This window comes from Psammomys obesus, unplaced genomic scaffold (genome assembly GCF_907164565.1).
Source record: "Psammomys obesus unplaced genomic scaffold, mPsaObe1.curated_primary_1811, whole genome shotgun sequence".
Taxonomy (NCBI): domain Eukaryota; kingdom Metazoa; phylum Chordata; class Mammalia; order Rodentia; family Muridae; genus Psammomys; species Psammomys obesus.
The window spans coordinates 3,954,529-3,966,233 of NW_026596158.1; the positions used below are offsets into that span (position 1 = coordinate 3,954,529).

Here is an 11,705-nt window from a genome sequence, read left to right on the forward strand (position 1 = left end):
CTGGCGATAGCAAGGACAGGGTTTGCCTTTGACATCAGAGACAGAAAGTTTTCTGTGGTGTGGAGTGCCACAAAGAAGATTAAGTGAGTTCTTCTCCGCCTGGCTTTGGCTACCTCCTCCTTTCAAACACAGATGGTACCTGGTGCAGGTTTGAGGTGAGTTCCCCCAGGTCTCTGTGAACAAAGGCTTGGCTGCCCACCTCCACCACCCCCTGTGCTGAGAGGCTCTGGGACTCCCATTAGCTTGGAGAGGCCTGATGCTGAGGCAGACAGCTGGCTCTGCGGGTGGCCTTGTAGCCTGGGCACCGTGGTCGGATGTCCCTTTGCAGAGCCCCCTGTGCTGGGGCACCTGCCTCTGGCCTTCCCACTGTCAGACAAGCTTCAATCTATTTTCCCTCAGGCCCTAAATAGAGAGTGTGATATTGATCTTTGAATTCCAGATAAAATCGTGATTTTTTTTTTTTTTCCCACAGGCTCTTTGACCTGAATGTCCAGAAAGAACAAAGAAGGGAGTGAGGACTTTTCTAGCTCGCCCTGCAGCCTGTGAACTTGGCATCTGATTCTGACACTGTTCTGCTGTCTGAACAGAGCTGGGCAGCGGCAGCTTCTTAAGTATCTGCTAATTTTTTTCTGAGTGATGACTGATATGTAATAGCTGGTTTCTTCAGTAGGGTGAAGCTCCCCTGCCCGCCAGGGCACCTGGGAAGAGGAAATCTCAACTGCAAAAATGCCTCCAGCATATTGGCTTATGGGCAACTCTGGGGGAGCAGGTTCTTTGTTAGTAACACGGGCAGTGCCTCTCCTGAGCAGGTGGGTTGTATTAAAAAATGCAGGACGAGCAAGCCGTGACACAGCATTTCTCTACGGCCTCTGCTTCAGTTCCTGCCTTGACTTCCCTCAGTGATGGAGCGTGACGAGGAAATGTAAGACAAAGAAACTCTACCCCAATTGCGTTTGCACATAGCGTTTATCAGAGCAAAAGAAAGGGAAGTGGCTCTTCAGCTTGGTCAGGTCAAGCCTTTGTCATGGGTCTCAACTGCAGGACCCTTTTCTTCAGCACAGCGGACATAGTGCTTCTTCCCTTGGCTTTGAGCTTGGTTCCCTACAAGCTCTGATACTCAAGGGTAGTCTTGGAATGACCTCTGGGCTCCTAATGGTCTCCACGTTACCCCTCCTGGACACCCAGGTCAAGTCCCCTACTGTTTGGTTAGAATCTGAAACATCTCCTGCAGGCTTATGTGTTGAACACTTAGTCCCTAGTTGTTGAGGACCCCGAGAGCCTCACGGATGGCAGGGAGACGATGCGCCAATGCTTGAGAGGTGAAGAATAAAACACCAGGTATTAGGTCAAGGCTTCCAAAGGCTGGTGTGTGGTTTATTCTTTGTACACACGTAAGCATAGTAAAACTTGAGGATGGGGTCAGGTGTGGGGAAGGTCTCCACATGACAAAAGCTCTCACAGAAAAGCTTCAGTGACATCAGCACTCCCTTGCAAAGTGGCAAAGCACCTGTGACCTCTCCAATAAGAATGGGCTCTATTGGCTGATCAACAGAGCTCAGGGCTAGGGCCTACAAGGAAGATTATGTAATAAGCGTAAGGATGGATTCTAGCCTTGGTGGATGTGTGGATGCAATGTAGATGTCCCCTTTGATGGGGATGAATTCTAGTCACGGAGAGACAGGTCCCAGGATTAGGGCCTAAACAATGCTCAGGGTATTGGAGGAATTTAGGCAGAGGCTGCCTCCTAACAGAATAGAAAAAAAAAAAAATCACCAGGTTCTTTGACCTCTTTCACTGGCCGGCCTTCCTTCCTTCCTTCCTTCCTTCCTTCCTTCCTTCCTTCCTTCCTTCCTTCCTTCCTTCCTTCCAAGACAACAGGGCTGCGTGGTTGACAATCCTGGTTTTTCCAATGCTTACTCCAAGCTGTGCCTCCTGCGAGTAGTTGATGGTGCTCTTTGAGGAGGGACTGGAAACAAGGTCATGGGGTAGGGGGAGGAAGGGCCTCAGAGGTCTGCTGTCTCTCTATTTCCTGTCTCACTCTCTGCTCCCTTGTCTATCGTGATGTGACCCGTCTCTGCCACTATGACATAAGCAGGCCCACCGTGCCTTTCCTGCTGCGATGTACTGAAACGCTCTGGAGCCATGAGTGCCAAGAAATCTTTCATTCCTTAATTTTTTTCTCTTGCCAAGCACTGTGCGATGCTCTTCTCTGTGCGCTCCACGCCAGTCTTGTTTTGTGCCCCCTCGTCTGTGCAGCTGAGGTCCCCATGTTTAGCTCAGTCGCTTGTTAGGCAAATCTAACATTCATTCTTAAAAACCCTTCTGGGTGACCCTGGTAGTCCCAGGAGAGGTTTCTATAGAAACTCGCAGAATCCCGATGGGTTTCAGGTCTATTTCCCAGGAAGCACCATCTGAAATGCTCCCTTCCTCAACGGCCACTGCCTGACCCCTATAGCACTGCAGGGCAGGGCAGGGTAGCTCACAACATGGCAGCCAGGCAGCAGAGAAAAGGGAGAAGGTACCACTCAGGCTTGGCTTTCTCCCCCCCCCCCCCCCCCCCCGCTTTATTCATCCAGGTTCCTAGCCTATGAGATGCTGCTGCCTACTCGGTGGATCCTCTACAGAAAGGCCCTCCCAGTGATGTGCCTCACCACCCAGGTGGTTCTAAGCCCAGCCGGGTCAGCAGCGGATCATGATGGCGTCCAAACGGAATCGGGACCCTGCAGCCTTTTCCACACCGTGCTCCAGGCCGAGGTCGGGTGGCGGACATACTTGGTTCCCAGTGCTGCAGGGCCTTGAGCCTCCCAGACTGGCTCCATTGGAAAAAAGCGCTTGCAGCATCTGCCCCGGGTGTGGCTCTGGACAGCGTGGTGCTAGGATCTCTTCTTTCCGATTTGGGTCATGTGTGATTTTGAAATTGTGGCCTGCCCCACCGTGGTTAGCTGTCACTCGTGGGTCTGGAGCCCACTTAGCTGGTCTCCACAGGAGTCGTTTATGGCTCGGAGCCAGCTGTGGGGTAGAGGGGGGTTGAGTAACTTAAGATGGCCTTGCAACTGTGCCATCCATGTCACCCTCCGTGGGTTCGCTAGGGCATCTGCCCATGAGTGCCATGTCAGGGCTTCCTGAATGGCAAGAGACTAGAACCCGATCGTTGGGTTCTGAGCACTTTTTCTGCATTTGCTAACGTTTCCTTATTTAAAGCAAATCTTCTAGTCACTGATTTCCAGAGTCTGGAACTGGTGAAAATAGACTCCATCTTGGGATGAGGGGACCCAGGGTATCACAAGGCTAGGGCATGGCCACAGATAGGAGAAAACTCTGAGGGAAACTTTGGAATCTATTCCATGACCCCAACCCTCTTATAAGTGACTGGGTACATGTGTGAGGATATTTTCTTGGTTAAATTATTTGAAGTCGAAAAGCCTATCCTAAATCTAGATCTTCTGAGGTGGGAAGATACACCTTAGATCTGGGTGATGCCTCTCTCTGGTGCCACCCCATATAAGGGAAGAAGGAAGCATTTGCTTTTTGCCTGTCTTCACTCCTGCTTCACTGGCATTGGAGCCTACTTCCTGGAGATTCAGACATACCCGGAAGACCAGCTGAGCCTCGTGAATTGAAAAGTTGCTGGATTCTTGGACATTCTATCGGTAGACAGCCATGTTGGACTAGCTGGGCCACAGCCTATAATACACCTAATAAAATAATAAATTCCATATATACATATATATACATACACATATATATGTATATATACATATACATATATATATGTATATATAATATATGTATATATGTATGTACATATATATGTATACATATATGTATGTATATATATGTATATATGGAATTTATTATTTATATATATATTATACACACACACACACACACACACACACACACACAATTCTGTCAGTTCTGTTCCTGTAGAGAACCCTAACTAATTCAATGTTCTTCTTTACTGCCCATGTTCTTTCACAATGTTCAGTGTCACACTAAGGAAAACACCACATTTGTATCATGTCAAACTATCCCCCAAGAGCCCTGGTGTTCAAAACTCCTTCTTACTTTCGGAAGTTCCCTTCCTAGGAGGCGAAGACCACTTGGTCTCAAAATGGGAAGACCAGATTCTTTCTCCCTGGACTCTGGCCAAGCCTGCTGACTTTATAGTTCATGCTTTCTCATCACACAGTCCCAAGTGAGCATTTCATGGCTGGGGAATCTTCATCTAGCAGTGACATGGAGGCAGGGCCAGAGAAGAACTTCAGAGCCAACAAAATGACGTGCATGTATCGCCACATGTAAACTGAAGTTAAAAATCATACCATGATTAAAACCAAGAAGCCAGTACTTAGCCGAAATTAAAACAGCTGAGTTTGGGACTTTTCAATTGCAATATTCAGGGTAGGATTATGGGGGTAACCTCTTTGATATGTTGTATGGAAGGATGGTTGTACCCCAAATGGATCCATCACTGCACTGTTGGGCTTTGTGTATTTCTGCCAACAACTTCTCATCTTGAGACCAGAACACAGTGAGGTGCTATTATAGTTCAAGTCTGAAATGCCCCCCCCCCACCCAGGCATGTCATGCTGAAAGTCCCCAGCTTATGGTGCTATTTGGAGAGGGCTTGTAGAAACAAGGAGGTGGGCCCTTTGGAGTTCTTGTCTCCAGCCTCTTCCTTTATGTTTTTGTTTGTTTGTTTGGTTGGTTCGTTGGTTGGTTTTTCAGTGTAGCTCTGGCTGTCCTGGAACTCACTCTGTAGACCAGGCTGGCCTCCAACTCAGAGATCTGCCTGCATCTGCTTCCAGAGTGCTGGGATTGAAGGCCTGGACCACCACTGGGGGCCTCTTCCTCTATTTCTGGGCTTCTCATCCACCAGGAGGTGAAGAAGGTTCCCCGCCACACTCTGCTCCTAATATGCTCTGCCCAAGCATGTGAAGTCATGTGACTAGGGACTGAACCCTTTAAAACCATGAGGAAAGAAAACTCCCCCCCTGGAATCTTTTTCTGTGTGTTCAGTCACAGCAATGAGAAAGCTAACAAACAGATGCCTTATATTCCTTCATCCCCAGCTTCACCAGAGGCGACAGGGGACAAGACAAACACAGCGTTTGAAAGCTCCTGCAAGCACTCTAGCCATGTAGAGAATGAAGCCAGGATTCAGTGTTAGTGTAATCTTGTGCCAAGGGGCAGAGGTGGAAGCAACTGTCTTGGCAGAAATAATAGTTGCGCTAGTCCCAAGAGTATGGCCTAGGGATGCACTTGGTACCAGCCTTCCCAGGTCCTGTCCATTTGCTTGCATTTCCTTCCTATCTTTCCTTCCTTTTATTTTTGTGTGTGTATTGAGTGTGATGTATGTATTGTTTGCATGTGTGTAAACATGTTTATAGAGGTCAGATGTCAATACTGGGTAGCCTCCTCTATCACTCTCTGCTTTATTTTTTCAGACAGGGTCTCTCTGAACCTTGGGCTCATCAATTCAGCTAGTATAGCCAGCCAACAAATTCAAGGCATCTACCAACCTTGACCTTTACATTCAGCACTGGAGTCACAGATGTCTGCTGCCATGCCCAGCTTTTACCTGGGTACTAGGGATCTGAACTTAGGTCCTGGTTCTTGCAAAGCAATTACTTACCTACTGAGCCATCTCCCCAACCCCATCCCTCTGGCTCTTAAGCCTGCCTTTCTTCTGTGTTATGTGATAGCCCCTCCCCCACCAACGCACCCCTCTTCTGAATTGGGGAGCTGAATTGAAGGTCTGTTTGCTGTTGAAGACTGATGAATGCGAGGCCTTGAGATAAGCAGAGATACAGAGAGATGGGCAGGTGTCCAGGAACCCTTGGTGGTCATACGCAGAAGAGGTATGCCATGGAAGGGAAGGGCCATGGAAGGGAAAGGTGATAGAGGGCAGAGATCATGGAAGGCAGAGGTTATAGAATGTAGAGGTCATGAAAGAAGAGGCCACGGAAGGAAAAGGTCATGGAACGAAGAAGCCACAGAAGGGAGAGGTCATGGAAGGAGGAGGTCACTGAAAAGAGACGTCAAAGAAGAGGTCATGGAAAGAAGGAGTCACCGTAGAGAGATGCCATGGAAGAAAGAGGTCATGGAAGAGAGCAGTTATGGAATAGAATAGGTACTTAAAGACAGAGGTCACAAGGAGGAGAGACAAGCACTGAGTTGGAAGAGCGGGTGGGGTTAGGTCGGCAGCAATTCCAGCAGGAGAGGGAGAAGACACAGGTTTCACCTCTCCATCATCATCATCACCATTTTTACAGAGTCTTGCTTTGTAGTTGTGGTTGTTTGAATGAGAATGGCCCTCACAGACTCATGTGTATGAATGTTTAGTTCATCAGGGAATGGAGCTGTTTGAAAGGATTAGAAGGATTAGGAGGTGTGGCCTTGTTGGAGGAAGTGTGCCACTGGGTTTGGGCTTTGGGGTTTCAAAACTTGCTCTCTCTCTCCTCTCTCTCTCTCTCTCTTCCTGCTGCCTGGAGGCAGGATATAGAACATTCACCTACTTCTCCAGCACCATGTCTGCTTGTGTGCTGCCATGCTCCCTGCCATGATGGTAATGGACTAAACCTCTGGTAAGCCAGCCCCAATTAAATGCTTTCTTCTATAAGAATGGCCTTGGTCATGGTGTCTATTCACAGCAGTAGAACAGTAACTAAGACAGTAGACCAGACTGGCCTTGAATTTGTGATCCTCCTGCCTCAGTCTCCTGAGTGCTGGGGTTACAGGCATGCCTCACCATACCTGTCTCATAGATGACCCAGTCTTGATATCTGCATGGACAAAATGAGAGATGACTGCTGAAGGCAGGCTGTAGGGGATTTCCCACAGGCCTACCTTAATGGAAGTCCTTGAATGTGACACCTTCTGAATACCATTAGAGACCAAACACTGTCCAACAAAGGCATCTAGTAACTTGGATCTGGGCAGGGAGAGAGCACATTCTCCAGGACTTTCTGTCTTGGATACCCTCTACAGGATGAGGTCTTCCCACTCCAGAACTTAGGAAATTACATGGAAATTAGGAATTCCATTCATTTTAATCACGATCTTAAAATAGGGCAATGGAGTTACACCAATGAATAGCCCAGCACAACATGGGCAGTGCAATAAAGGGGGAAGCAATAAAAGGTGGCCTGCCAGTCGCTCCACACTGATTCAGCTCATTTTAAGAAATAAAAGTAATTATCACCTGTGCAACCCAGCCGGCCCGCTCTGTACGTGGGGAAGAAAACAATTTCAGAACTTTATTTCCTATATTGAATGTCGATAATTGGATGTATTTATAAGTCTCACTGGAAGAAAGCAGCTTGTGATTTCAAGATGAGAAAATAGTCTTCCAAACACTGAAAAACAATATATTCCCCATTTTCACACACACAAAAAGAGCTTGTTTCTTCGAGGTGTTGAAGGGGGCTGCTGGAATGATTTGCTTTTCTGAAGCCACCATTCCATTTCTCATCTTGAATTGCCTCGTAGACCCTGGCAAAGCACCCAGCAGGGACCACTTCATCTGACGCAGTGACGGGGGCTTCCCAGGGAAGGCCCCTCGGCTGCTCCGTGCCTTTTTGTCTGCAGGAAGATGGATGCCTCGATGAACTGGGGCAGGAAAGGAGGGCAAGAGGAACTGGAGGTGATGTAGGGCCTTCCTGGGGCTGTAGTCTGGAGAACATTACAGTCCCTGTTGGCCTTAGAAACAGGAAAGCTAAGGTTGACCCCAGCATTATTACAGTGGGTAAGGACGAGGGCCTGCTAGTACCATGACAGGATGGCCTCCCAAGTATGTGCTATGGTTTGGAGGAGAACTGTTCTTTATAGTCATGTGTCTGGACACTTGGCCCCAGCTGACGGAGCTGTCTTGGGAGACTTCGGAACCTTTGGACTGTGGCCTAGTTCACAGAGGCAGGTCTCTGGGAGGAAGGCTTTGAAGGTGATACCTGCTTCTGGTTCTGGCCTGAGCTTTCTGCTTCCTGATCCACCAAGATGTAAGGAGCTGCAGCCCCACACTCCTGCTGCTATAAATGGAGCCGCCCCAGGAGCTGTGCAGTCCCTGCTGCGATGGACTATTGCCATCTTGTTCTAGCTTTGTTTCCGATGCTCTGATGAGTACTCTGGCAGAAAGCAACTTAGGGGAGAAAGGGGCTTAGTTCTGATGACGATTCTGATGATGATGGCTGCAATCCATCCTTCTGGGGACGTCAAGGCAGGGAAGGCACAAAGCTAGTCACAGTCAAGGGCAGAGAGACATGAACGCATGCACATTCACTTGCTTGTTGGCTTGTGTTCAGCTTTCTATCTTTAGTCATACAATTCAGGACCACCTGTGTAGGGGGCGGAGCCAGCTCCAGTGGGCTGGGCCTCCCCACATCAACAAACTTGATCCAGACAATCCCTCTCCCAGGGAAATTTCAATTTAAACAGCCCGTCCCTCAGACTCTCCAAGTGATTCTGGGTATGTCAGGGTGACAACTCAGGATAATGATCACAGCCTCTGGAAGCATGGGCCCAAACGAACTGTCCCCCCTTTAAAGTGGCTTCTGTAAGGTTCTGGGGTATAGTGATGAGTAAAATAACTAATATATCACATCCTCTCTGTCACACGCCTTCCTGTCCTACCTGGGAGAAATGAGGTTGGGAATCTATCCTGTCCCCTATCTGTCGCACGCACGCATCGCATCTCATGTTGACATGAATCAACATGAGTCAGAGGACCCAGCCAGTGGTCAGCAGTGTCCACGGACCTGTGGGGGAGTAGTAGCTTAGGCAGAGAGGGTGTGTAGGGCAGGAACAGCTGGTCTGACACAGTGCCATAGGGGGAAGGAGGACCTGAAGGTGTGGCTAGACAGGGCACTTCTGGCAATTAGGCTAACAAGCAGCTACCTCTCAGCCACCTGTAGGCCATCACCAGGCCAGACTTTGTCTCCAAGGACCCACGCATGACCTTAGAGGTGATGTGGCGCACTGAGAGGCATGAGCGCACCGCCTGGTGCACTTCCTCAGCTAATTTACACACTCCCACGCCAACTCTCTAAAATCAATCTTTCCCCAATTGCCTCCTGGCTCCCAGCAGCGTCTGGGTCTGCCCTGCATGAGTAACTCCATAATGTTCTCCCACACCCCCGAGCGGCTTCTCCGGTAGTCCCTGCCAGAGCCTCTGCTGGGTGGGAGCAAGGAGGCACAGGGAGGCTCTCTCTGCCTCAGCCTCGGGGGGTGAGGGGGAGCTGTGGTAGGTGGCAGGAGGCATGATGAGATCTGATGGAGAGCAGTGAGGGATGTTGTCAGGCTGGCTGGAAAGGTTCTTGAGCAAGAGCGGGGGAGGGGCGGTCCCTCTGGAACCTCTGATGGGGAGGGGTGGGGAGACGCAGGGAGTGTCTGACGTAACAAAACCACTATCAGAGCAGACCCTGCCTAGAGACCCACTGTGCAGATGGGGCTGGGTGGGCAGCGGCCGTGGGCAGTACTTCCCGTTACAGCCACAGAGAGAACGCTCCATTCAACGTTCCCTGCCTCTCTTTTGTAAATATTTAGGATAATTACTTCTTTTACACATTAATAAGCATTAAGCTGGCAGTTGGCTTAATTTTGACATATTTTGTGTCAAAAGAAGTGGGGCTGTGATTAGCTGGGGGTAGGTTTTCCTGCGACAAATGGACACGAATAGCTCTCCCCTCATCCTTTGCTATTTTTAAAAAGTGTCCCTTATTAGGGAGTTGAGACTCTGTAGCTGAAGACGGAGCCAATATACTGTGTGTGTATGTATGTGTGTTTCTGAGTTCTCAAGAACCCGTGAATCATGTGAGCTCAGGCATGTTACTTACCCTTCTGAGCCTTAGTCTCCTTGTCTGTAAAATGGTTCCATGTCAGTACTTACCTCTTGGGGCTTTCGTGCAAAGAATTTGAACCAGTGCCTGGTCTGTAAGTGCTGGAAACCTTCTGAGAATAGGGAGGGCAACACCTGCCTTCTGATTCTCCCTTCTCTGTAGGACTCCACCCTATCACCAGGGCGGGGCTCTGTGCCCTCCCCACCCCCGTTTCTCTTCCTTCAGCTCCTCCATTCTGCACTTGTGGAGACTTGGACTAGATTCTATTAGATGTAGCTTCCCAACCTTATATTCAAGGCCCTGAAGGTCTTGCTTATCTCTCCAGCCAGAGATGCCCTTCTCACACTCCGGTTCCTGAAGGCTTCTTTTACTCCAGATGCCCAAGCTCTCTGCTTTCCTCCCTATGCTGTCTTTCTTCCTGTGGTTCTTCCTCCCCATGTGTCTTTCTCACGGGTGGGCTGCCACAACATAAGGTCAGGGGCTGACCTAGCATCAGTTCATCTCCTGTCTCAGCACACTTCTTCCCACGAAGAGAAGGAAAGCCTCGTGGTTGCTGCTCAGGTCCATCCTAGGTCCTGGCGGGAGCCTGAGACGTCCAGCTTAGATCCTGAACTCACCGGGGTTCCGCCTCTTCTGGGTGTGCTGTCCGGAGCCTGAGGAGGAGGGACCGGGGCCGCCCCGCCCACTTCAAGCCCCGCCCCTGGCCCCGCCCCGCCCGCCTTGGCGGAACCCGGGCCGGTTCAGCTGACGCCGCACTCCACGTGACGCTAGCGCCGAGTGAACATGGCGTCCGCCGCGCGGTGAGTGCAGTTTGTTCCTCGCTCCTGCCCGCGGGCGCGTGGAGGTGGCCTGCCTCGGCGTTCCGAGCTGGACAGTTGGTGACAGCCTCCGGGGTTCGAATTGAGGTTTCTCTGTGGCCCTCGGGCGGCGCGATTCTTCTCGCGGGCACCGGAACCTAGCGCCTGGCTGCGAGTGGTACCCACAGAGTCCCTGCAAGTTCGCGGTTGCCCACTGGCCATTGGGTCTCTCCTGGAGCCAGCTTGTGGCGACCTCACTGTGTGTAGCCGGGATCGGAGTTTGATAAATCTGTTCACTGCCACGCCCTTCCGCTAGGATGGTCAGCCTGGTCTGGGCGCCAGATCCCTAGGCTTTTCCCCAAAAGCGAGGGAAAGTGTGGGTAGTATTTGGAGTGGGCGTGGAATCCCCGTTAATCAGGCCAGCACTTTCCTGATTCTTTCCTAGCCCAAACGTCAGCTCCTCCAAGACACTTTCCTCTATCTGATCAACTCTGTAGTGCCTCATTTTCTACCTGCAGGTTGTCTCCTCTCTATTTCCACTGCAGGTTTAATGCTGAGCCTAACTAGCCCAGTTTCTTGCTCAGTTCAGGCCTGCCATAATTCTATATAATTAAAGGGTCGGTGGTCCTGTTGGGAGGAAGTGTAGACAGACGGGCTCTCTCAGTGTTGGGGAGGGACAGCTAATCAAAGGTTAAGAGGTATAGACTGAGAAAGTAGGGTGCATCCTTGAGCTCGTAGGTGTGGTGCCCAGTGACCTCTCCAGACTTTGCTCTGGGGGAGCAGGAAGGATTATCATCTGGGATCTGTTTTTTTTTTTTTTTTTTTTTTTTTTTTTTTTTTTCCTTTCTTCTACACAGGGTTTCTCTGTATAGCCTGGCTGGCATCTGCTTTTTAAAATTTTTAGACAGGGTTTTACTTTGTAGCACAGGCTGGCCTGGGACTCTGAATCCGCTTGCTTTGCCCTTCAGAGTGCTGGCATTACAAGAATATAGATAGCACTACATCCTGCTTGGGATCTGCTTCTGCTCCTCTTTCTCCTCCTCCTCCTCCTCCTCCTCCTCCTCCTCCTCCT

General features: G+C 49.9%; 1 protein-coding gene across 1 annotated transcript in view; it reads left to right on the plus strand.

Annotated features, from left to right (window-relative positions):
* Positions 1-10,574: 10,574 nt before the first annotated feature.
* Positions 10,575-11,705, plus strand: part of Pepd (peptidase D) — a 132,259-nt gene continuing 131,128 nt past the window's right edge. The window contains exon 1 of the mRNA XM_055594982.1: positions 10,575-10,636. Within this exon, the coding sequence (XP_055450957.1) occupies positions 10,620-10,636 (17 nt within the window). The 5' untranslated portion in view covers positions 10,575-10,619. The remainder of the gene's footprint in view (positions 10,637-11,705) is intronic.